The sequence below is a fragment of the Sorex fumeus genome, unplaced genomic scaffold (genome assembly GCF_029834395.1).
Source record: "Sorex fumeus unplaced genomic scaffold, SorFum_2.1 ptg000003l, whole genome shotgun sequence".
In the NCBI taxonomy this organism is placed as follows: Eukaryota; Metazoa; Chordata; class Mammalia; order Eulipotyphla; family Soricidae; genus Sorex; species Sorex fumeus.
In genome coordinates this window covers 41,611,464-41,638,704 of record NW_026606060.1, presented here as the reverse complement: position 1 = coordinate 41,638,704, position 27,241 = coordinate 41,611,464, and the positions used below count along the sequence as shown (strand labels likewise).

Genomic DNA, 27,241 nt, shown 5'->3' with positions numbered 1-27,241 from the left:
TGTGGGATAATGTGATTATCAACAAATGATCACATTATTTGTTGTGATTATATTTCTATATTTTTTAAAATAATTATGAAGTGAAAAAAAGTCAAGTTTCAAGCACAACAGAAAACTGTTGGGGCTGTGGGATAAGGAGAATTTATTATTGCTTTGACAGATGCTTCAAATTTTTCATTACAGCTTCATTAAACTAATACTTCACTCCCCTAAATAATAAAATTATTATTCTGTTAGTATTTAGTATTCATAAAACTGCCCATATCCCACAGGGAGTTTGTAAACTTTGTTAAAAACCAAAATTTTAACTGAATGAATTTGAAGATCTAATTGACAGGAATTGAGCTGCCAGAGGATTATATAAGATAGAAGGGTATTTTTGGTATTTGAAGAGGAAAACTGAACAAAGAAGTTATCAGCAAGAGAGAAATTAGAATTTGTTGTGGAAAGTAAGGTTCAAGTGACAGCAGATTCTCATTGGCTGAGCTGTGGTGTTTCCATTGGCTAGCATTGTTGCTGGGCGTGATTAAGGTCTTTCTGCTGGACTGAGATATTTGTGCTCACTGTTTGGATACGGTCTCTTCCTGTGGGATTCTCTGAACTGACTTTTCTTCCTGTTTGGGGTAGATGAGAAGTGATAGCGTGTAAGAATGACCTTCAACACACCTCCCCTACTCCATTTTCAGTTGGGGTTTCCTTTATGAATTTTCACATTATAAATTAAAATGTAAAAATCATAGATTTTTAACTGAGAAACTGCCTAGTCAATTTCAGTTTATGACAGTACTCCAACCACAACAAATTCAAGCCAATAAAAGGAACGTTATTTTGGAAGGCATAAAAAATGGAAGGTTGTGTTGGCTAATGGATGCTTGGATGAGGGAACTCCATTGTGTTCAGCTAAGGGTAGCTTCTGCCCTTCCCACCCCATCCTCTAGTCTTTCCTGACTCCTGTGTCTTTTTCTCTGACTGCTTTCTCTGGAAGACTGAAATTGTATTTTGGGATTGGAGAAGGCAGAATTCTTAATTGGTGATCCACCTTTAAAGTCTGGAAATGATTTGGGAGCCCGATTCCCATGCTTATCCCTGGATCATCACTGTGTTTAGCAGTTAGAGCACTCTGGCTCAGCCAGGTTATCAGTGTATTTGGAAAGGAAGGAGGATGTGCACTTAATCACAAGTGAAGGAAGGTGGGTATCCTGGGGGAAATAGCAATTACTGAATAGCAGAAACTTGAGAATTTAAGATACTTTGCAGTGAGTACCCCTTATCTTTTGCATTGCTTAGAGTCCAACTTTTATTTTCCATTTGTGGCTTTCCACTTCCTATTAAACTTCCGAGAAACTTCCCCTCGCTCCTTTTTTTTGCGATGCCCATAATCAAAACTAGGGCCTCACACATTCAAGACGTACCCTGCGGCTGAACTCATCCCTAGCTCTAAGGACATTTTTTTAAATGATGATTTACTTTATCCTCTTTTGTGTTTATACTCCACCTTGAAATGAACTATTTGTTGTATAGTCAGTTAGAATCGGGAATCATATAAACGAGTTCTTATCTAGTATTTGAACTGCGAAGTCATGGGAAAATGTGTAGCAACATTTAAAGATCAGTTGCGGAGGCGTTGGTTTTTTTGGGGGGAGGGGAGGGTTGGGGGCTGGTTTTGTTTCCTTTCTCGCAACCCCCCCCCCCCCCCCTTTTTGTTTTTGCTTGTAGTGCTGGGAATCAAACTCAGGGTCTCACACTTATAAATAAAGCAAGTGTTCTGCCACAGAGCCACATCTCTGACTCCCAGAACCAGATAGTTCTTATAACTAAAATCTCCTTTCTCCTAATTCCTGTTAGTTTTTGACCTGGTTCAGTTCTCTAGTTAACTAGAGAATTGTTGGAAACTGACTCTGGCCATTATTAGTAAAAGACTTTTCTTGGAAAGGAAATAAGCAAGTACATCACTGAATCAAATGTTTAGCTCACAAGACATTTATGGGTAATGAAAAAGGGATTTCAGAGACTTTGCTTTTGACATGTTGATGGAAGAAGGCTACTGCCATTCTCACATTCTCAAGGAATTTGTTCTAGGGATCTTTGACAGCAGAGAAATCACAAATACTGCACTGCGTTCCCTTGATAATAGAGACTGATACCAGTGAAGCTGAGGAGTTAGGTTAGAATCTTTGTGCTTAACATGGTATTACTTGTGAAAAATAACTGCTTCATGTAATTTTAAACCTAATTTTTAATCATCAAAAACTTGAAAATGTAGAAATTCAGTTTTTATTCACACTAGCTGCATATCAAAAGCACAGTAACCACATGTGGCTATCAGATAGTCCAAATTATTTAGAACATTTTTATAATTAAAGTAAGTTCACTTTGTGCTGTTAGAATGTAAATTCCTAAAGGATGAAGGGTTCTTTGTTACTCTGATCTTTCCGAAACAAAACTGGGCTCAGGATTTGTAAACACGCACTGAATTGTCAGCTTCAGAAATACTCATCCTAATTGGCTACCTTGTTTTCTGAAGGGATCTGGGAACCATCTCACTGCTACTCCAAATGTTTCCTTTTAAACTTTTCCACAGCTCCAAGAGTTTTCTGTTGTGCTTGAAACTTGACTTACCTGTGTACTTCATAATTACTTTAAAAATATAAAGCACTTGATCTAATAGTTTCTCATTTCTTATTCATCTTTTACCTTCTGGCTCTTTTTCAACAACTAGTTGATTTTTTTTTTTTTTTTGAGATGGTGGGGATTGGGCATATCTGGTACTGCTCAAGACTTATATCTGGCTTTGCACTCAGGGATCACTCCTGGAGAACCATATGGGGTGGCAGGGATTGAACCCAGGTCAGCTTCTTATGAGGCAAGTGCCCTGCCCACTGTGCTATTTCTCAGCTCCCCCCACTTAATTCTTTTACTGATTTTTGCTGTTGTCTCTGAAATCCTCCTCCCCCCTTTTTATTACCAATAGATGTCTTGTAATCTAAACATTTTTTGAAAAATACCCTTTCATTTAAATGTTTGTCCAGATGGCTTGTAAATTGGCAACCTTTCTAAATAAGGGAAAAATATTCCTCCTCCTTTTGTTTTGCAACTTGAGACCAAGAAAGGGAAATCAGTATTTGTAACCTACCCCCCACCCGTTGTTATAATGGACTTGCCCTTCAGGCCTGCATTCTCCCTTGCACTCCTATCTCACTTGCTTATCTCTGTGCCTTTGCTTGTTTATTTCCACTCTGGAGAAGCCTATGTTCTCTCCTGAGCTTGCACTTCTCACATGCCCTCCCTTCACATCTTTCTAAAAAAGTTCAAAGTTTCTACATGTTTCAAAATTTTGTATCTTGCTTCAGCAAGAATAAATAAATGAGATGAGGTGTCCTTTGATATCTGTGCATTCTTTCTCTTGTGATCTTTTTTTTCTGTCAGTTACCCTAGCCTATAAGAAATTCTCCTGCAGTCACTGAGGACCTTGACTTTTTTTTTTTTTTTTTTAGTGAAACACCATGAGGTACAGTTATAGACTTATAAATTTTTGTGCTTGGGTTTCAGTTATACAATGATCAAGTACCCATCCCTCCACCAGTCCCAGCATCCCCCCCACCTCCCCCCCTCCTCCCCGTCCCACCTTGCCTCTGTGGCAGGGTATTCCCCCTTGTTCTCTCTCTCTTCTTTTGGGTACTGTGTTTTGCAAGAGAGGCATTGAGTGGCAATCATGTTTGGTCTATAGACTACTTTTAGCATGCTTCTCCCACCCTGGCTGGGTCCTCACAACACCCTTTATTTGGTGCTCTCTTCTTTATGTGAGCTTCCTTTTCACGTAGCACGTGTGGCTGGCCTTCAAGTCATGGAACAAAATTCCTGGTACTAATCTCAGCCATTCCTGGGTGTTAGTCTCCCTTTTTGTTGCTTTATGTTCCCCAGATGAATGCAATCTTTCTGTGTCTATCCCGCTCTTTCTGACTCATTTCGCTTAACATGATACTTTCCATGTAGTACCACTTGTATGTAAATTTCATAACTTCATCTTTTCTAACAGCTACATAGTACTCCATTGTGTAAATGTACCAAAGTTTCTTTAACCAGTCATCTGTTCTCGGGCACTCAGGTTTTTTCTAGATTCTGGCTATTGTAAAGAGTGCTGCAATGACCAAACAATTGCAGATGTCACTTCGACTATACCTCTTTGCCTCTCTGGGATATATTCCAAGGAGTGCTATAGCTGGGTCAAATGGGAGATCAAATTCTAATTTTTTGAGAATTGTCCATACTGTTTTCCAAAAGGGTTGGACCAGCCGGCGTTCCCACCAGCAGTGAAGGAGGGTCCCTTTCTCGCCACATCTGCACCTTGACTTTGGGCTCAGTTTTCTGCCGCCTGTCCCTGTTTACCATTCTCAGTGACTACTGTGTCTCTGCTGTTGACCCATCCAGCACCTTAGCCTTATAGCTTATTTTATGCTCACTCTGCCTCTCTTCATCTTTCCCCACTTTACTGCCTCTAAACGGCTGTATTGCAGCCTTTTTCATTCTGTAGAATCTATCACTTTATATGCATAACTTAAAATTTCTTCATTCTCACTGAAAATACTAAAACTATTTTTCCCTTCCAGTCTGTTTGCTTGATTCCCTCACCTTCCATTCAGTTCTTGTCCACTGTACAGCTGTGCTATCACTTGTACCTAAGCAAAGGCACTGACCATAAGTTCTTTCAGTTTTTCACTCTGAGAATTTCTATATTTTCATTTCCCCCTTTTAGTCTTTTCTCCATTTTCTTCCCAAGTGAGTCATGCTCTTAACTCACCACATTTGTTTCCTACAGGGTCTTGCCTTATCAATTCTTTTTTGTACCTGCTACAATGCTACAGTGCTCCCTGTATTTTTAATTTCTCTATCTCTGACTCTTAGCGTTCAAAGTCCAGTTCAGATTGAGTTTCTCTTATGTAACCTTGATTGATCCCCTAATGAATATTTAATTTTTTTTGGTTCATTTAGTTCATCAACAAGTGTGTATTGAATTTTTATAGTGTTTAAAACATATCCCTAGGCCAGCCCTTGAGAGTATTGTCTTCTACATAAGCAGTTCTCATTGGGTCTGTTGTGTTCTCTAAGTGAGAAGTGACAAATGAGTTATATTTGGGTGAAATGTTCAGAAGACTCTTAAAGGGTGAAGTTTTTACTTGTTTTGTTTTTAGGTTCTTGGGGGGGGGGTTGTGTTTTGTTTTGGAGTTACACCTGGTGGTGCTCAGGGCCAACTCCTGGTCCTGCAGTAAAGAATTACTCCTGGTGGTGCTCAAGGGACTGTATGAGATGTTAGGAATCAAACCCCGTGTCAGCCACATGCAAGGCAAGTTCCCTACCCACTATGTTATCGCTCCAGCCCCTGAAGGGAAAGGTTGAAGGCCCAGTTGTCAAAAATGATTAGTATAAGTCATTCTTTAGTCACTTAGTCACCATTGATACTTTATATTTTTAAGAGCATGGCAGAGAATGTATCCCTTTAAAGAAGATAGAAATTGTGCAATCATTCATGTTAGGGATGGAGACTCTGAATATAAGATATTTTATAGAATATGGTTTGACATCCTATACTAGATAGTTTTCATTCAAATTATGATGTGTTAGCAGTAGAATTCCAGCATGATAAAATGGAAGTGGCTGGAGAGATAGTACTGGCACATGCTTTATGTGAGGCTGACCCTGATCTTGATTACCTGAGTACCACCCTGTGGGGGCCTGGAAGTCCCCAAGCACATTCAGGTATGGACCCTTACCTGGAAATTGGAATAATAAAGATTTAACTTCCCTAAAATTATTATGAGTAATTACTATAATTAAAATTGTCCAACCTTAATTAAATGTTGATTATGTGATGGACCGGGACTTCTTAAACTTTTTTCTAGTTTAACTACTTTTTGTCTGAGTATTTTATGTCACCCATTTAAATAGCTATATATGGTAGGTATATAAATCAGTTATTTGCTGATAATCATAAAATATTTTAAAAGAAAGTTTTCAAAATTTACAAGAATCCATATGAGTTGTAACCCACTGTTTAAGAAGCTACTGCTGAACAAAGCATGGTAAGCATTAAGGATACATTTAGGAGCTTATAACTCAGGAGAGTGAATGTGAAATATCATCTGAAAGCAGATTGTAAATTTTTTTAGTGTGTTTATATTTATATTTTATTTTGCAGTATCTGTTCTACCCAATCTTGCTTTCCTTACTGTTGATGTCTTTTTATTATTCCATTTCCTCCTACTTTATTTTTTTAAAAATTTTTTTAGTGAAACACCATGAGGTACAGTTGTAGACTTACAAATTTTTGTGCTAGGGTTTCAGTTATACAGTGATCGAATCCCTCCACCAGTGTGCATTCTCCACCATCAATGATCCCAGTATCCCTCCCACCCCCGCATCCCTCCCATCCCATCCTGCCACTGTGGCAGGGCATTCCCTTTTGTTCTCTCTCTCTCCTTTTGGGTGCTGTGGTTTGCAAAAGAAGCATCGAGTGGCAATCATGTTCGGTCTATAGTCTACTTTCAGTATGCATCTCCCATCCTGGGAGGATCCTCCCAGCACCCTTTATTTGGTGCTCCCTTCTCTATCTGAGCTGCCTTTTCCCCTAGCCTGTGCAGCTGAACTCCAAGCCATGGAGTAAACCTCCTGGTACTTATCTCGGCTATTCTTGGGTGTTAGTCTCCTATTTTGTTACTTTATGTTCCCCAGATGAATGCAGTCTTTCTATGTCTGTCCCTCTCTATCTGACTCATTTCACTTAGCATGATACTTTCCATGTAGTACCACTGTATGTAAATTTCATGACTTCATCTTTTCTAACAGCTACATGGTACTCCATTGTGTAGATTTAACAAAGTTTCTTTAACCAGTCATCTGTTCTTGATCTGTTCTTGGCCACTCAGGTTTTTTTTTTTTTTTTTTTCAGATTCTGGCTATTGTTAACAGTGCTGCAATGAACAAACAAGTGCAGATGTCACTTCGACTATACTTTTTTGGCTCTCTGGGATATGTTTCCAGGAGTGGTATTGCTGGGTCAAATGGGACCTCAATTTCTAATTTTTTGAGAATCGTCCATACAGTTTTCCAAAAGGGCTGAACCAGTCGGCATTCCCACCATCAGTGAAGAAGGGTCCCTTTCTCACCACATCCATGCCAACATCGGTTGCTCTTATTCTTTTGGATGTGGGCCAGTCTCTTGTGGTGTGAGATGATATATCATTGTTGTTTTGATCTGCCTCTCCCTGATGATTAATGATGTAGAGCATTTTCTCTACATCATTCGGATTTCTTTGCCTTTTAGCCATTCGTATTTCTTCCTTAAGAAAGTTTCTGTTCATTTTGTTGCACTATTTTTTGATGGGGTTGGATGTTTTCTTCTTGTGGAGTTCAACCAGTACTTTGTATATCCTTGATATCAACCCCTTCTTGGATGTGTATTGAGCGAATATCCTTTCCCTTTCTGTAGACTGTCTTTGTATTTTGGTCACTGTTTCTTTTGAGGTGCAGAAGCTTAATTTAAGACAGTCCCATTTGTCTATCTCTGTTTTCACTTGCTTGGCCAGTGGCATGATATCTTTGAAGATACTGTTAGCTTCAATGTCATGAAGGATTTTGCTAACTTTGTCTTCAATGTACCTTATGGATTCCGGTCTGATGTTGAGGTCTTTAATCGTTTTTGATCTTACTTTTGTACATGGTGTTAGGCAGAGATCTGAGCCCATTTTTTTACATGTAGCTGTCCAGTTTTTCCAGCACAGTTTGTTAAAGAGGCTTTCCTTGCTCCATTTCACATTTCTTGCTCCCTTATCAAAGATTAGATGATCATATGTTTGGGGGGAGATGTCAGTGTATTCAACCCTGTTCCATTGGTGTGGGGCTCTGCCTTTTTTCCAATAACATGCCGTTTTAATTATTACTGCTTTGTAGTAGAGTTTGAAGTTAGGGAGTTTGATTCTTCTTATTTTCTTTTTCTTAAGAATTGCTTTAGCTATTCGTGGGGGCTTATTGTTCCATATGAATTTCAGGAGTGTTTGCTCCATTTCTTAGAAGAATGTTACGGGTATCCTTATAGGGATCGCACTGAATTTGTACAATGCTTTGGGAAGTATTATCATTTGGACAATGTTAATTCTCCCGATCCATGAGCAGGGGATTTCTTTCTCTTTCCTCATGTCCTCTTTTATTTCCTGAAGTAGCGTTTTGTAGTTTTCTTTGTACAGGTCCTTTAATTTCTTAGTTAAACTGATTCATAGGTTCTTGATTTTCTGGGGGACCAATTGTGAATGGGATTGTTTTTTTCATGTCACTTTCTTCTCTCTCACTATTTGCATATAGGAAAGCCATGGACTTTTGGATATTGATTTTATAGCCTGCAACTTTACTATACAATCTATTGTTTCTAGAAGTTTTTTGGTAGAGGTTTTAGGGTTCTCTAAGTATAATATCATATCATCTGCAGCTAGTGAGTGCTTGATTTCTTTATTTCCTACCTGAATGCCCTTAATATCTTTTTCTTGCCTAATTGCTATTGTAAGTACTTCCAGTACTATATTGAACAGCAGTGGAGAGAGTGGGCATCCTTGTCTCGTCCCTGATCTTAGAGGGAAGGCTCTGAGTTTTTCCCCATTGAGGATGATGTTTGCTTTAGGGCTTGTGGTAGATGGCTTTAACTATATTGAGGAAAGTCCCCTCTATACTCATTTTGGAGAGGGTTTTCATCATAAGCGGGTGCTGGATCTTGTCAAATGCTTTCTCTGCATCTATTGATATGATCATATGGTTTTTATCTTTTCTTTTTTTGATACGATGGATTATGTTGATTGATTTCCGAATGTTAAACCATCCTTGCATCCCCAGAATGAATCCCACTTGGTCATGATGTATCATCTTTTTGATGAGTTTTTGAATTCTATTTGCTAGTATTTTGTTGAGAATCTTTGCATCCGTGTTCAGCAGTGATATCGCCTGTAGTTTTCTTTTCTTGTGATGTCTTTGTTTCCTTTTGGTATTAGAGAGATATGGGCTTCATAGAACTCTTTGGGAGATTTTCTGTTTCTTCAATTTCCTGAAAAAGCTTGAGAAGAACTGGCAATAGGTCCTCTTTAAATGTTTGGAAAAATTCGCTAGTGAATCCATCTGGACCTGGGCTTTTGTTTTTGGGAAGACTTTTGATTACAGTTTCAATTTTCTTAATGTTAATAGGTCTATTCAGGTACTCTAGATCTTCTTGATTCAGCCTTGGGAGAATATAGGAATCCAGGAATTTATTCATTTCTTCTAGTTTCTCTTGTTTTGTGGCATCCAGACTTTCAAAGTAGTCTCTGATGATCTTTTAAGTTTCTTTGGTTTCTGTGTGATATACCCCTTCTCATTTCTGATTCGGTTTATTAGGGTTCTCTCTCTCTCTTTGTGAGTCTTGCTAGTGGTTTATCTTGTTTATTTTCTCGAAGAGCCAGCTCTTGGTTTCATTGATCTTTCGGATTGTTTTGTTTGTTTGTTTGTTTGTTTGTTTCTATGTCATTGATTTCTGCTGTAAGTTTTATGATCTCTTTCCTTCTGCCTGATTTGGGCTACTTCTGTTGATCCTTTTCTAAAATTTTGAGTTGTGAAGTCAAGTTGTTTATGCGGGCCCTTTCTTCCTTCCTGAGAAATGCTTGCAGAGCTATAAACTTTCCCCTTAACACGGCTTTCGCTGCAGCCCATAGGTTCTGGTTGTTCGTGTCTTCATTCTCGTTTGCTTCCAGGTATCTTTTTGATTTTGTCCTTGACTTCCTTCCTGTCTCATTGTTTTTCAACATTGAGTTGTTGAATTTCCAGGTGTTCTATTTGGTTCTCCATGTCTGTGTGTGATTCACCTTTATTCTCAGTGCATCGTGGTCTGAAAAGATTGTATTCCTGATTATCTTGAGGTACGTTTTGTGTCCTAGCACATGGTCTATTTTTGAAAATGTTTCGTGTGCACTGGAGAAGAATGTGTATTCTTTCTTTTTGGGGTGTGAAGTCCTGTATAGGTCTATAAGCCCTCTCTTCTATTCTTTCAAACTTTCCTTGCTCAGTTTTGTTCTTGTTGATCTATACAGAGGTGATAAGGCGATATTGAAGTCTCCAGCTACTATTGTGTTGCTAGCAATGTCCTCCTTAATATCTGTTAGCAGTTGTTTTAAATATTTAGCTGTTCCCTCATTAGGTGTGTATACATTTAAGAGTGTAATTTCTTCCTTTGTACGTATCTCTTGATCAATAGAAAATAGCCTTCGCTGTCCCTTCTAATCTTTTTCAACCTGATATTTATGTCGTCGGATACTAGTATGGCCACCCCAGCTTTTTTGAGGGAGCTGTTTACTTGCAGGATTGTTTTCCACCCTTTAACTTTGAGTCTGTGTTTGCCCTGACTGTTCAGATGAGTTTCTTGTAGGAAGCAGAATGTTGGGTTCTGTCTTTGAATCCATTTTGCCACTCTGTGTCTCTTAATTGGTGAATTTAGACCCTTGATGTTGAGAGAAATTATTGTTATGGGGTTTTGTGTCATTTTTCTGTTTGGGTCTGTTGTGCTTTTAGGATTTGTCTTGTCTTATAGTAGTTCCTTTAGCCCTTCTTTTAGGTTTGTTTTTTGAGTCTATTAAGTTCCTAAGCTGCTGTTTATCCAAAAAATAGTGTACTGTTCCTTCGAGTTTGAGTGAGAGTTTAGCCGGAAAGAGTATTCTTGGTGAAGCGTTTATTTCACTGAGTTTTTTTCACTGTATCCCACCATTGCCTTTGGGCTTGGAGGGGTTCCTCTGATAGGTCTGCTGTGAATCTAAGGGTTGCTCCTTTGTATGTGATTTCCTTCTTTGACCTTGCTGCTTTTAGTATTGCGTCTCTATCACCGGCATCCATGTTTCTAACTATGATATGTCTTGGAGTGTTTTTGTTAGGGTCTCTTTCACCTGGCACCCTTCAGGCTCCTTGAATCTGAATGGATGCATTGTCCAGCTCTGGGAATTTTTCAGCAATGTTTTGTTTGACCATGGCTTTTTCATTGGGATTGTTTCCTTGAGCTTTTGGTACTCCGATGATTCTAATGTTCTTCCTCTTAGAATCATCTTCTAGGACTCTGATTCACTCTAGAGCTATTTTGAAGTCTCTTGCCATTGTTTGTTCTTGCCTGTTGGCTTGGTGCAGCTGATCTTCTAGCTCACTGATTCTGTCTTCCGCTGTGGTTATTCTACTGTTGAGGGCATACACTGAGTTTTTTATTTCATCTATGGCATCTTTTATTCTTGACATTTCTATGCGTAGTTTTCCAATTTCTGCTCTCATTTCTTCTCGTAATTTCTCAATTGTTTCTGTCATATTACTGGATATCTGTCTGACAGTTTCATTGAGTTCATTAACATCTTGATTATTCATATCTGAATTCTTTCTCAGAGAGGTCCTGTAAGTGAGTAGCACCTAGTGAGGCTTCTGGACTCTTTTCATTGTCCTCCCCACGTGGTGGGGATTTGTGTTGTTTCTTAAGTTGGTGTGGAGGTATGGGGACTGAGATGTTACACTAGGTTTCTTGCTATGACTAAAGTACGCCCCCACGGGTACCTGGTGTATGTGGGGGTACTAGTTGGGACGGGAAGAAGACTGGCACTGTGTTGCGGACGAACAGGAAGAGGCTCAGGGATGCCGTCATCCCAGGTTCCTAGAGGACGCCTGGGCGCTTGCGTGGAGAAAGCCAAGTCTCATATTCGAATACTGGCGGATTGACTGATGTGGGAGGGGAAGAAGACCGGCACCCATATTGTAAATTTTAAGGTATCATATGGCTGTAAAGTGGTGTTTTAAAAAAAAAAAACCAACTGGACTGCTTTCTGATGCCTTAGTGACATACAGTCTTCTATTAAAACTATTTCTTCAGATCATCCTACATTTATCAGAATCCAACCCTTGGATTTTTATCTCCATGTAGTATTCTCTTATCTCCCTAGATGGACTTAATTTCTCATATTCTTCATTCCATTTTCATGGCAAAATCATATATTTACATTTTACTTATATATGGATACAGATGTCTGGAGTCAGAGCATTCAGTAAAATGATTGTCTAATTCAGTGAAATATATAACCTGTGGATTTTTAATAATGTTTGTTGGGCTGTGATTTTTTAGGTTAAAACTTCAACAGCAAGCTCTGGATATAGAAAATGCTGAGAAAGAAAAAAGTGAAAATTTGGACCTAAAAGAGGTATGATTGCTGACCCATTCTGCTTCAGTTTTCTGGTGTGTTTTATAGTGTTGGGAATTGAACCCAGAGTTTCACATAGTGCAGCATGGAGTCTGTCGTGGAGCCACATCCCTGGCCCTGTTATTAGGGTTTTTTGTTTTTTTTTTTTCAGGGGAACTTTGAAGGCAGTTCTCTGAGGGCCACCATAACCACCCCAACTGAGTTGGCGGGATGGGATGGGGGGAGAGGTGGCAAGGATTGTCAGGAATCAGACTTGGAATTTTGTGCATGCTGAGTATGGCTTCAGCTCTGCCTTTTTTTTTTAAAGTTTTTTTTAATGCTTTTTGTTCTAAATCTCTGTTTTGAGTTGTTATTGAAATTTTACATATCAGCTTTCTGAAAATATAATGTCCAGTTAGATAAGATTATAAAGAAAAAGTTAAAGGTTTAAACTTCTTGACGCTGTAGTGAGAAAACTTCCTTCCTACTCGCCAATTTTCTTAAGATATGTATATGCTATAGCCTGTGATTACTATTTCAAAAATTGTGAAGGACTGTATTTTCATATTGTAATTTATGAAATGGAATAGAATGATCATCCAGGTTCAATCATTCCTGTGATTGACTTACATTTTATAATTATTGGATTCCTCTTGATTCTCAACCAACTAGGCTGGAAGGTTGAGTGCTGGGATCCAGGCTCCTGTAATGCTACCCTGTGGTGCTTAGGGACCTCCAGGGCCACAACCAGCCTAGCTAGGGGACCTCCAGGGCTGTATCAGTGATGTTTGGGGACCATGTCGCATGTACCAGGCATCAAACTAGGGTCAGGTGCATGCAAGGCATGTGCCTTAATCCATGTACAATTTTCTCCAGCCCCTGACTTATGTCCTTACCCCATGTGATATTTATTATATTCTTATGAAATCTAAGAGTTATGTTGTAGAAAAAAATATATTTTAATTATCTCGGTTTTGGAATAATATAAATGCACAAAAAAGCATGCTTTCCTGAATTCTTTTTTCTTTTTTTACCCTTTTAAATTATAAATTAGTGAACATTCTATTTTTAGGATTTATGCTTGCATGCAGCTGAAATTGCTTTGCATATATAGTATGGCTTCTGTGTCTCAACTAAAGGTAAAGGTAAAGGCCTTCCCGTTGTTCGTCGATTTGCTCGAGCGGGCCCAGTAACGTCTCCATTGGAGACTTTGTTGTTACTGTGTCTGGCATATCGAATATGTCACGGGGAGCTTGCCAGGCTCTGCCGTGTGGGCGAGATACTCTCGGTAGCTTGCCGGGCTCTCCGAGAGGGGTGGAGGACTCGAACTCAGGTCAGCCATGTTGGCTGCATGCAAGGCAAATGCCCTACCGCTGTGCTATCGCTCCTTTGTGTCTCAACTAGGAGAAAATAATGTTTGATTCTCTGGAATAAGCTCTCTATGATCATTGTCCTTGGGCTTTCAGCCATCATTTAGCTGGAAGAAGTATGAAGCTTCCTGAAAGTTGCTTACTCAGCTGTAGTACAGATTTAATATTTACAACTCCAGTTAGGAAATAAAAAGTTAATAATTCTTCATGGTGAAATTCGTCCTAAAAGAGAATAATATTTTCTTTGATTCTACTATTTTACTTGATAGCTACTTTGTAGAGTGTCTTGGTTTATTTTGCTACTATCAGGAAGTAACAGAACTAACTCATGTTTATTTAATCTGTTGTATAAAGATGTTACTTTTGAGTCTTGAGTCTCATAATTGTTTTTCTGATCCCTGAGTCTCCTATCTGTCTTTGCTGTGAGATTTCTCTTCTCTCAGAGAATGACTAAGAGAGGTTTAAAAACCGTTCAAGAAAAATAAGGACTTGCTTATTGGTGAAATTCCTTAAGGAGGAAGTAGGTAAAACTGTCCCAAGTGAAGATTATCTGAATGGAAGTTAAAAAACATCATGAACCTTCCTAAGCCTGTTAATCTGTAGTTGAATAATTAGCTAGTATTTTTTTTAATCAGAAAAAGTTCTCTCAGACAAAAATGAATTGGGATGAAGACTAAGCCTGGGTGAGTTTTTGTAGTTTTGATAAATGACTCTAGAGATCAAGAAATCCTTGCTACTCATTAGGTTTCTCAGAGAGTCTTTCTTCTGCCCAGCACTGTATGTATAGAATGCGCAGAAGAGTCTCAGGACAATTTAAGAATGATCTTTCCTGTGTTTTTGATTCCTGACTGTTCAAAGAGTGGAACTCCCAGTAGAGTAATTCATGACAGAATACTTAGGAACGGGAGAATGTATTTTCTTAGCAACTTGCCCGGCTGACCTGCTTTTAAAATTGGTTCATTTCTAGGAGGCAGCAGGAGTCTCCTTTCCTGCCTCTCTGCTCACTTCTTAATTATTCTTTTCCCCACTCCTAATACCTATTCTGTCTTGCTTATTTGGAGAAAACAAGAAGGACTCAGTGGTAGACTAAAAAATGTGGGTCTTGATAACTTCCAGCCATATTAAGAAATGATCTGATATGCTGCGGTTTATTTTTTCACTTAAGTTATTCTCAGTGGCCCATCAGTTTGTTGTTGCTGTTGTAAGGGGAGATACTTATTCTCACACACTCTTAAGACTACTTTTGTTTAGTGGCCTTCTGAATTATTTTTTTCTTTTCTTTTTAAGCAAATCAGTAATTTGCAGATGCAAGTGACATCACTTACACAGTCAGAGAATGAGTTATTGAATTCAAACCAACTTCTGAAGGAAACGGTGGAGAGATTAAAACATGAGTGCCGACATTTGAGAAGCCAAGCCGAAAAAGCACAAATAGAAGTTGAAAAGTAGAGTTTGTTCTTTTCTATGTACTGTTTCTTCTTTCTGCTATATTAAATATGTTTATGTGTTTTAATAATGATTCCAGTGTTGAATGGTTTGGGGAACAAGTTGCAAATCCCTGTTAACTGTTGTGTGCAGGTCTTAATCTACTTTATATTTCGAGAGATTGAGCTTTATGAACTCAAAAATTGTTGCCAGGGGCGGGGCTGGCAGGAAAACTTTTAGCGGAAAAAAAAAACAGGTCCTTTTAAGAGAAGATGCACCCCACAGCCCCGGGAGGCTGCTCCCAGTGGTTCCCCACTTCCATGGTCCCCAGGGCACTAACTCAAGCTGAAGATTGCCCCCAGGGCTCCTGCATGCAAAGCTTGTGCTTAAGCCCTTTGAGCCAGCTCCCTGGCCTATAAAGAAGACCCTTTGTGGAGAATTTGTTTAGACAGCATGGAAAATTGCAGTTTTATTGTTTTCTAGTTTTTAGCATCTTAGTATGTTTTTATTTGAATCCATAAAACTTATTTTTTCTAATTTGTTCTCCTGAAGGCTGAATTGACACACACACACATCAAACTTTTTTTCCTTCAGTTTTTCTGTTAATTTGTGTGTATGTGTGCGCGCGCGCGTGTGTGTGTGTGTGTGTGTGTGTGTGTGTGTGTGTGTGTGTGTGTCTGGGGGGGGCTCCAAAGCAATGCTCAGGGGATGCTGGTGCACTCCCAAGGGTTCTTGGTAATTGAGGATGAGATGGTTGAACGCTTGGGTCCAGTTGTGCTTAGGAGTCAGTGGTGCTGAAGATGAAACTTGGAGCCTTGTACACAGAGCACACAGCATGTGCTCCGATCCTTTGTGCTAACCCCCTAACCTCTACTTTTTTGTGTTTTTTATATTAAAAACATACATTTACAAAGTTGTTCATTATACAGTTGTTTCAAGCTTTTAGTGTTCCAACACCATCCCTGGCCCCTGTTAATTCATATTTTTAGGGCATGTCCATAGTTTTATGTATGTGGTTGAATTTCAATAAAAGGAAGTTAGCAAGATGTATTCAAAATGTGTTGTGACATTCCATGAGTTGAAATTATTTGTGTTTTGCAAAGTATAGAAATTTATATCTTGGAATCTTCAAGGGCTTGATTGAAATGTATTTAAGAATTTCAGTGACAGGGTCGAAGATGTAGCTCAGTGATAAAGCATTTGCTTTGCCTCTGTGAGGCCCTGGGTTTGATTTCCAACACCGCCAAGGGAAAAAAAACAACATTTACTTATAGTATAGCTATTAAAATTAAGTAATTTATCATTTCTTTCTGATGTTATTAATAACATTTTATATAGCAGGAAATGACTGTATTATAGGTCAATAGAAAGTGAGTTTGATACCAGGTAAAGAATTGAAAATCTAACTTTTTTGAGTATTTTTCTGCTCACTTGTAGTGCCTCTCGTAAAAATTCTGAAAGTCATTTAACGTATATAGGAGAACTTTAAAGATACCAGGTATGATGTTACTTTAAAATAGAATTGTATGGGGACCAGAAGCTAGTGTAAGGCCTGCCTGGATTTGATCCCATATGGTTCCCAAACAGCACCAGGAGTGTGATCCCTGAGTACTGAGCCAGGTGTAAGCCCTGAGCACAATGGGGTGTGGCCCCAAAGCAAACAATAACAAAATATGAGTTTTATTCTAGCTAGAAAACATACTTTGTAAAGACTTACATACCTGGATTTGTTTGTTTTAGCATCTACCACTAAGCTACATCTCTGGCACCCCTGGTTGATTTTTAACTAATTTTATTGGTCAAAATGTTTGTAGCTTGTTGGATATCATGTTTCAGAGTGGGTTATAAAGTCTTTGTCCCGTCATTAATTGAGTGTAAGTTTTTAAATAAATTATTTAACTATTCGAATCCTCAGTTTCCTCATCTATAAAATGGAGATGATGGTCATGCTTCACTTACAGGGTCAGTGTGCAAAATTACTGACATCTATACTGCTAAGTAAACTCTTGGGCTTGTAAGAAGCATGCAGGAGTAGAAGTATTAGCAAATGTGGAGCCAGGCTAGCATGCCTGCGGTTGGATAATTAAGGATGTGGTGAAGCAGGTGGTGAGTTTGTTTATACTAGTGGTGGCATCTGTTTAATACTTAGAATTAACGTGCATGTTTTTCATGTGTCTTTTCCTGGTAGGACAGTGGAAGAGAAACAGATACAGTGGTTGGAAGAAAAGCACAAACTTCATGAGCGCATTACAGACAGAGAAGAAAAGTATAATCAAGCTAAAGAGAAACTGCAGCGAGCTGCCATTGCCCAGAAAAAGGCAAGTGCTTCTTACTACAGTGATTTCTTTATAAGATTTAACTATTTTCAGATAATAAAATGTACAACAGATTTCAATGGTATGTTTTATTTGATATTTAAACTTATTTTGCTGTTAACCTTGCAGATATAAATTGGCAAATTCAGACTGCTCAACAGGTTTATTTTTGAATTTGGTCTGCAAGTCAGTTGTTCGAAAGCCAATGTACATTTTTTTTCCACATTGAACGTATTTTGGTGATAAAATTTTCAGGCCTGCCCATCCAGATCATTTAATACCTTTTATACTTAATCGGTGATCACCCGGATTCAACTGACACATCATTGTTTTTGTCTTTTAAATATCTTGTTTTCTATTCAGGAACATAGGAGCAAGCTTCTTTTTGTTCCAGAAGGAGCTGGAATCTAAAAATGCCCCGACCTTACCATAACCTTGATTCTTTCTAAGCTTCACCTTTGTTGGCCTGTTTTCTCCAGAACCTAAAACTCTTCTTTCCTGGAAATAGTCCAGAGCATTATGGAAATGATGCAATTAGATGAATCACCTAAGTCAGAGGTTTAAGACACTTTTCTACTTCTTCAGACCCAAGGACTGTAGCATGGCTTCATCAGTAGCCTTGACTCATGTGTTAGTGAGTCAGCAGTTATTTTCACCCAGATTATGGCTGAGGGTATGGGGGCTGGGGGGAGTGTGACAGGGGTGGTATTTTTTAAATTCCACAAATGATCTCACATATCTGCATTTGATAAATGCCCTTAGTAATGGCATTGTCATGGAGAGGTGATAACATATTATGAGAGGAAAGTGTTTCTGTGCATAGACATACCAATTTCTTCATATCTGTTTTGTTTAGTGGAAAAGGTACCTGTTTATGTGGGCCTGAGAGAACCGTTTCATTCATATAGTCTGAATTTGGAAACCCAAGGATACAATTTGTCATATATCCTAATTAGAATTAAGCTTAGTTATCAAAAGTGTCCTTATAGTTGCAAGTCACAAACTGAGTTGTTTGAAAGTTATCACTTATCTACTTCTTTTGTTTCTGCCTGTTGCTTTTCACTTGTCATAGTGCTAAAAATAGTATGACATTGAGATTTTAAAAAATGGTTATACTATATGAGAATTCCAGTATTTTGTACTCAAATGAGAACACTTGTGTTTTGCTGATTTTCTGGTAAACATTACTTCTCTTTCTGTCCATGAACTACTGAGCAGTGTATGAATATTATTGGGATTTTAGCAAAAAAAAAAAGGTTATGTCTTGGGATAATCCTGACATAAAATGATTCAGAAATCCTACTTATACGAAACAAATGAATCCAGATTTTGACTGAAGATTACTGGACATTGTAAGAATTGATTCTAATTTTCACAGAGAAATGTTTGTATTGAGGCTTTTTAAAATGTCTTTGAAATCAGTTACTAATTACTAAGGTTACTTTGGGTTGACTCTTTTGGAGCAAAAGTGACATCCAGTGGTGAGAGAGATTATCAACTAACTAATCATAGGTAGACCAGAAAGAAGGGATGAAGTGATGTTTTAAGAGCCTTGTGAAGCACCTTCTATTACTACTGGGACCCTAGGTGAACATTTTTTTCTCTAGGGATCATACCTAGTGGTGCTCTGGAGTCCTAGGGCTTGGCCACTCCTTGTAATGCTTGGACTTATGGTTGTGGGTCTAATGGGTCAGTATTTACACCCATTGGTGTGGTGGTTGGGGAACCTTGCAGTGCTGGGGACCAAACTTGGGTCCTTGTACATGGTGGGCAGTCCTGCTTGAGCTATCTCCGCTGCCCCAGGAAAATGTTAATTTAGTGAAAAATTTTGACCCAGAGCTGTTCTATCATGTAGAACACTGTTTAAGAAGCTTTATAATTTTATTCAAACTAGATAAGCATGTGATATAGGATGTGTGATATAGGAATACTATAGAAGACCTGTAAGTGTGTATCGTTTTAGGGCCAGGATTGATTTTTAGCATACAGATAGCTTTCTACAGAAACTTAAAAGTTTAGGAAACTGAAATAAATGGTAGGTAGCTAGATCACTTGACTAGTAGGACCTTATACTACAACATAAAACCAATATTTTTCTATTTTCAATAATGTATTCTTTCTGTACAAGAACTCTAGTTGCTGCTTTCTTTAATTCCAAATCTTTCATTGTTTTTCGTTTCATTGTAGCCGTGATCTACAAGTTTTATCTCCTTTGGCAATACAGTCATTATAAAAATCAGTTTTAACTTGAACCCTTTTCCATTCTAGTTAAAGATAACACTTCTGCATAAGAATTTTTGTTATGGAAACTCAGAGAAAGCTAGTTGTATGCTGTATATGCACAAGTCTCCAGATTTGGTCCCTGTCCCTCTCACTCCCCACCCTCAGCACTGCTTTGCTGTGGCTCTTGAACATTGCCAGGTGTGGTCCTAATGGCCCCCATCATTGCACCACTGAGTCGAAGTAGCATTGCCATCTAGGGGTGCTGATAATTGTCTGGAATGTTTTCTCCCACAAACAAAATGAAAAGGAAAGAAAATTTTGGTTATAGTATTTTATGGCATAATTTATAATGGCAGAATATGCCAGATTTTTATATTCATTATATGATAAAAATAACTTTTTAATGAAGTTACAACTTAGTTTCAAGATATGTGGGCAGAAATCACAATTGTTTAGATTTACTTCCTGTGAGAGATTCTCATAACTAGGGGTGTAGCAGCTTTATTCACTCCTCACTCCAGACTAGATAAAATGGCTGACTGCCATCTGAATACGTTTATTTACAGCTGCAAGATCCTGATCATGAATCTTCTGTCATTTTTAAGTGAATGTTTTTAGGTAGAGTCTTTGTCGTGTTGTTTTGCTCTGTTGGTCTGTAGAAAGGGCTTAACTAGGTATCTTGAGTTGGGGTACACTCTGTGATTGATTGATGACTTCTCTGTATATCTTTCCTCACACGCTATTGAAGTAGATGTAAGAAGAGAGATCTCTTGTTATAACAGAGTGAGTTGTGCTTTGCTTTTTTGAGGCACTTGAAATGAAAACTTGTTATTTTTATTCTAAGTATGTACCCCTAAAGTATAGATACTGTATCTATATGCTAGATATGTCTATATGCTAGATATCAGTATCTATATAAATATTATATCGAGTAACTGTCCTCAATACTATTATGAATGGTTTTTGAAAAAGAAATGAACCGTAGTCTTAAAGTTTTTAAAATGTATAGAATGTGCTGGGTGACCCAGCAGTCTCTTATATACTGAGGGAAAAGTAGAGGCCATGACTAATGGCTGATGGCCATGCCACTTCACTGAAGAGGCGAACATGCAAAGGCTGTCAGGACTGCAGAGATGCTCACTGGGCTGAGCACATGCTTTGCATGTAGGGAACATGGGCACTGCATGGTCCCCTGAGCAATGCCAGAAGTGAACCCAGAACACAATACTTAAGTACCTGGGGTAGCCCTAGATAGGGACCCCTAAAATTCCAAACAGAAAATAGTATCAGTCACTCCCAGGTGACAGGAGGTAAGAAGTCACTCCTGGAAGTGTTTAAAATGAGTTAAGAAGTCCGGAACTTGAGCTGGAGGTATAAAAATGAGATGATTCCCATTAAGTGCAGAAGGAAAAATTTTTATAGCATATGGTGGCAAATAAAAAAAATGATATATTTTCTATTAGGATCAAATATTAGTAGAATTGTTAGGATAGGATGAGGAATATGTTTCAGCTGGAAGAGAAGATATATTCGATAAACGCATGCTGGAGATGAAGTTATGTCAGCGTATCCATATAGACACATCCTAGACATCTGTCTGAATCAGGACACTGTGTAGATACCTAAAAATATTAGAATGTACAGAGAGATGAGTAATTGAGATATGAGGTACGTAATTAGACACAGAGTAATTTCAACTAAAGAATAAAAAAGACTTAGAACTAAAATTAGGAAAGGGGGGCTTGGTCATAGGTGTGGAAGCTCTAGGGTGGGGTTTTAGATGACAGGATAAGAAGTACCTCAGAAATTGAAAAGAATTTTTTTTTAATTTAGGTAGATGGTAATAAATGGGGGATTTTGGCTCTCTCATCAGTATTCTTTTGATTTTTTCCGTTACTCCTTCAAGGCATCCATGTGAACATCGTCTGATTGTATTAGACTACTCAATCAAATTTAAAATGATTTCTTAAGCCAGGAGGTGGCTGAGTGGTAGATTTATTTCCTTGTACGTATGAGGCTGGGTTTGATTTCCAGCACCACGTGGTCTCCCTAGCACTAAAATGAGGATATCCTCCCAGAACCTGCTGGATTTGGTCCAAGAAGCAAAAACAGAATACCATTAAACACTGGCTATCAGAAACTCCTGATAGCCAGTTTCTTCTCTGATGTTCCAGTCACTTAGGTTCAGATCTTAGGTTCAGGTCATCTTAAGAATTCCCTTTCCCCAAGTTTGGTCAATAATTGTATTTGTTTTCTAGACTTAGAGTCAGTTTACTGCAAACTGTGTAAGATAAATGCATTCTCTTCTAGTTCTGGAGGTTAGAAAATCAAGTGCCAAAAGTTTGCTTTGGGGGAACATTTGTTCTTCCTCTTTGCTGCTCTAGCCTTTCTGGTGCTCTTAATTTATAGTCACATACCTTAATTTTTCTACCTCTATCATCACAGGGTATTCTCCCTGGATGTTGTATCCAAATCTCGCTCTATAAAGACATAAAGCGTAGAGACTACCACAAACTCATCTTAACTTGATTAGATCTACACCAACTCAGTTTCAAAATAGGCTCACCCTGAAGTGTTTTCCAACACCCACAACCACTTTTTCAGTTCTCCGAACTGCAACAATTGTGTCCGATGTGCAGTTAAATTCTGACCCTGTGTCAGATCCCTGAATGGCTTCAGGTGCTCAGGACTGCTTGTGTCAGATGGCAGTCCCTGAACAGTTGGCTCTAAATTGGGGATTTCAGTGGCCCCTTCCTCAGGCTCAGTAATTTCTAGAAGAGCTCTAGAGTAGAATTAAGGAAGACATTTAAATTATTTTTACAGACTTAGTAAAAATATAACTGAAACTAGCCAAACGAGAGGCCAGACCAATAAAATAGTGGGTAGGGTACTTTCCTTGCACACAGCCCACCCAGGCTTGATCCTCAGCACCCCATATGGTCCCTGGAGCCCGCCAGGAGAGAGCCGTGAGTACTTAGCCAGGAGTAAGTACCTGAGCACCACCAGCTGTGCCTCCTCCCCCACTCCCCAAAAAGGTACGCACCAAATGGAAGGGGTGTGTGGGCAGGGTATCGGGAGGGGGCAGAGGGGCAGAGGGCGAAGTATCTGTGTCCACGCTGGAGGTACTACCTTCTTAGCACATTCTTGTGTTCAACAATCTTGCAAGTTCTTGGGATTTCATTGCTCAAGAGTTTTTTTGTAGGGTCTGGAGGAATAACATGGGCTAGAGCTCCTGCCTCTCAAGTATGTGGTCATGTGTTCAAATCCTGATGTCTCACATATGGCAAACACAATCTTGGCAGCTCTGCCATCTCTGATTCCTGGCAGAGTGGTTTCTGGCCACATCACTGCCAGGTGTAAAAGTATCGCAACTAAAGGATCAGTACAACTAAAAAGATGTGTGAGCCCCAGAGGCCAGGAAGTGCCACCTCTGGCAGGCACATGTGCGAGCACTACAGTGACCCCTAGAAAGCACCACATGCTGAATCCCTGTGCATTGACTCTGAGTGCTTGCTCTGGTGAGTACATGTGAAACCCCCACAACTGAGGCAGTAGAACTCCCTAGCAGGCACATGGCTGAGTGTGCAAGCACCATATACAGTGAAAGAGGGGAAGAAATTAAGAATTTTTTAAAATGTCCTTATAGAAATCAGTCTTTATTCCTCTCGCCTGCCCAGAAGTGTGTGTGGGGGGCGGGGCGGGGGGTGGCTAAGAATGAGGCTAAAATATTCCACCGTTTCATTATTTGGTGTTTCTAGTGACTACCTCATCTCGATACTCTTCGGTTATTCCACCCTAGTTTTCTCTTTAGCATAAACTTAGATGCGAGGGCAAAGTGTCTGGTAATAGATTATAAAAGAAACCCCTAGCACTCGGGAAATTTCAAGGGACCTGAAACAAAGACCAGTTGTATTCATTATACCATACTTTTGTTCTGAGATTCTGGGTGGACATGGCTATTTGGGAAACACTGTCCCAGTACAGTCACTGGGGACTGTGATTTCTTTCTTTAGAACATCTCTCACTTTACCCTCCTCTTATCTCTTTTTATTTATTTCTATGGCTAATATCCTAACTCAGACATGTTTCACTTTGTAAGGAGTGGAAGAATTTTCCTTGCTTCCATTTTAGGTTGTTTGATCTAATATTTAAATTGACGTGACAGGAGAAAAACTTTTTCCTTCCTACATATAGGATCCCAAAAGATATGGCCCAGAGAAGTGACTAAAGCAAGCAGAAATGATAAGACAAAAAAATTTGAACTTGGGGATAATAAATTAGTGAGAAAATATCTGGCACATCTTGGTGTCAGATTTTATATCTCTGGTAAAAAGGGTTATCTTTCTTGGGGCCAGAGAGATTGTGCATCTGGTAGGGTGCTTGCCTTGCATGTGGCTGAACTGGGTTAGATCCCTGGCATCCCTCCAGGAGTGATTCCTGAATGCAGAGCCAGGAGTAACCCCTGAGCATGGGTGGGCCCCACCTCATCTTTACCCCTCTCCCCCCCAAAAAAGAGTCTTTTATTTTTTAAACATTATTTTAAAATTTTATTTTCATAAGGTTGTTCATATTAATCGATTACATTCAATATATCAACACCAATCCCACCACATTACACCTTCCCACTACCATTATTTTGAATTTTCCCACCACCTTTCTTGCCTGCCTGCCGCAAGCAGATTCTAGATAATTTATTTTCTGTTACTTACTATGAATACCATGAGTGGTTGCATTGCCACTTTTGCGGCTGTGCACTCCTGGAATTCTAAACATATAAATGATTTGGATCCAGGGACATCTCTGTAGGGAGCTAATCCATTTTGAGGTTCATTTGTGAGTCTCTGGATCAAGGCTAGTGGTGTGCTTATATATGGCCCCGGGGCAGTTCGTGGGTGTGACACCAGGACCCCAAAGGGTCAGGGAGACAGGAAGGGTTGTCTCTCTTCTCATTCAGTCAGCACAGGTACATTTCACACGAGAATGTGGTTTCAGGGGAACAAAAAAGGGTCAGAGCATCCTTGCACCGGCAGAGTAAGCAAGGTTTTGGGTCTGGTTGGTTTGTTTTTGAGATTTAGGGCCACATCTTTATATACTTAAAGGACCACTTCTGCTCTCTGCTCGGGTTTTGAGGTGCCAGGGATTGGACCCTGGGTTCCCACTCAGCACTTTGGTCTCTTTGCCCCTGATTGACTTTAATTCAAAATAATAAGCCAGCATGGAACACATATTCTGTTCTCTTTCAACTGTTAAGGTTTCTCTGTATTAGTTTAGCCAGTTTACTCAACAGATTTATGGAGTGTGTGCCTCTTCTGCACCTAAATGCTGTCTTATTCACTAAAATACAGAAATTAAGACTCTGCACTGAGGAGGTGACATAGTAATGGGTAGGAAACAAAGAAACATGTGGAGATGTGCACTTGAGGAGTCAATTCAAATACTTGATGCTGTTTTATTAGGATACCAGGAAGTCTGGTAACAGCATTTCAGCAGATAGACCTGGAAGAAGGGAAGATGGTTCAGATAGAGGGAATAGAGGGTAAAAGAAAAGGTTAGGGGTTTACTTGGTATATTGAAGGAATTCAAGGAGAGCTGCGTAATTGGAATGGAGAGAGAAAGGAGGAGGCCAGCTAAGGTTTGGGTTTTTGTTTTTATTCTAAATGAGATAGGGAGACAAACTGAAGACTTTCGAATCTAGAAGTGATACAGTTTAAGTTAATTCTTAAAAGAATGTCTCTTTGTGCAAAGGGGTGAAAGAGGACTTGGACTGCTTTTTAGTGGTCTGGATGAAAGATATGTGACTTACAGTAAAGTAGCAGTAGTAATGGTGGAGAGGGTCTATTCTGTTTATATTTTAAATGGAGAGTTTATGATGGCTGCAGGGTATGAGAGGTGATTGATGTTGGGCAACTGCTTAAAACAGTGACTATTTGTTGGCATGGGGAAGAATATGAAAGGGATAGGCTTGGGGATAAAATTAAAGTGTGTGTTTGGACTTTGATGCTTTTAAACTTTTGAGTTGTCCATCAGACTTCCATGAGCAGATACCTAGAAGATACATGAACCAGAAGTTCAGGGAAGAGGATTTGGGCTAGAGATAAAGATTTGGTAACTATATATAAATGGTATTTAAAGCAGTCAGATGAAATGAAGTAAATATTGACACCAGCACTTCACACAGAAAGAGACCTAGGTCAGTGTTTTCCAGCCTTTGTCTGACCGTGTCCCCCTTCCTGTGCTCCTCTCACCCTGGCTATCGTACCAGATGGCCCCTAGTCTTACGCTGTGGCTTGAATTTACAGTTTTCACCTGTGGCCATCTTGGAATATTCTGGGGGCTCCCAGGGAACCATATTGTCCTCAGTTGAGAGTCAGTAATCTAGCACAGAGTTGCCCAAAGTGGCTGATTCTGGGGCTGTTCCAGAGGGTATCCTTGGGTGTAATTGAGTGGGTGCTTTTTGTCTGTTTAAGCAAGGTAAATGTCCAGGGATGCTGGTGAGTGATTTTTTTTTTCCTGAAAATGGGGAAGTAGGCCAAATAAGTTTATATACCTTTGCTCTTAAGTGGTCATTACACTTAAGAAGGTACTCATCCTATTAAATATGAGGGAAATACAAATCAAAACTACAATGATATATTACTCTATACCAGAATATCTAAAATTCTTAAGTCTGATGAGGAGGATGGCAGACAATTGGAACTCTGATCTCTTCTAGTAGTCTTGTAATTACTAGAGCTGTTTTAGAAAACTTGGGGTCTCTACTAACCTAAAACCTAAGTGTATACTCTATGACCGATTCCTGGGTCGATACTGAAGATTAATGAGAATTTCCATAATATTATGTTCAGGTCTGGACCCTGAAACTTTATTCATCATAGTCTCAAAATAGAAAGAACTCAAATTTTCATCAGGAAAATGATTAAAAGGTGTATTATGACAACATAGCCATCAAAATGGACTGTGCCATGTAGTAACGTGGCATAATCATGTAAACAAAATTAAACAGAAAATCAGCAGAATATATGTTGACATTTTTGTTCTGGCTCCATGAATGAACAGCCAAGTGTCCTGGAATATCTGTACATGTGTCCTTGTGCTTAGAGAAGGGTGGTCCCTATGTTATGGAGGAGAGGCACAGACAGCCTTGGAGTCCTCGAAGAAGAGAAGCATGAGGAGAAAAGCACCGAGCAGCATACTGCCCGGCTGGAAGTCACCCAGGTGACCCTTCCCACTGAGCTGGGAAGTATAATGAATTGTAAAATTCATAAGTATAATGTAATATGTGGAAATGAATAAACCATACCTGAAGGCAATAAACTTGAATAAATGGTGCAATATTTGAGTCAAAGGAAAAAAGCCCTTTATAAAACAACCCACAGTCTGATTTTACTCATATTAAATTCAAAAGTAGGCAAAACCTAAGCAAGCCATAGCTGTGGGAATAAATTAGTTGTTTAACTTTTCAGAGGACAGTGTGGGGAGAGATTGATAAGGGACAGGGAGCACTTTGAGTGTGGCAATGTTGTGTGATCTGGAACACCAACATTTGTTTAGTGGTTTTACGTTTTGCCTTACATGTAAGTTGTGTGCATTTTTCTTTCCTTGTTTTTGGTTTTTAGGTTTTGGTTTTGGGACCACACCCAGCTCTCAGGGCTTACTCCTGACTCTGTGGTTAGGGATCACTCCTGGCGGAAATCAACCATAT

The 27,241-nt window shown here is 39.1% G+C and overlaps 1 protein-coding gene across 1 annotated transcript in view; it reads left to right on the top strand.

Moving 5' to 3' along the window:
* The window catches only part of CEP83 (centrosomal protein 83), a 165,170-nt gene that overhangs the window by 131,418 nt on the left and 6,511 nt on the right, over positions 1–27,241 (top strand). Inside the window, exons 11-13 of the mRNA XM_056116235.1 lie at positions 12,152–12,227; positions 14,864–15,021; positions 17,190–17,319. Of these exons, the coding sequence (XP_055972210.1) occupies positions 12,152–12,227; positions 14,864–15,021; positions 17,190–17,319 (364 nt within the window). The remainder of the gene's footprint in view (positions 1–12,151; positions 12,228–14,863; positions 15,022–17,189; positions 17,320–27,241) is intronic.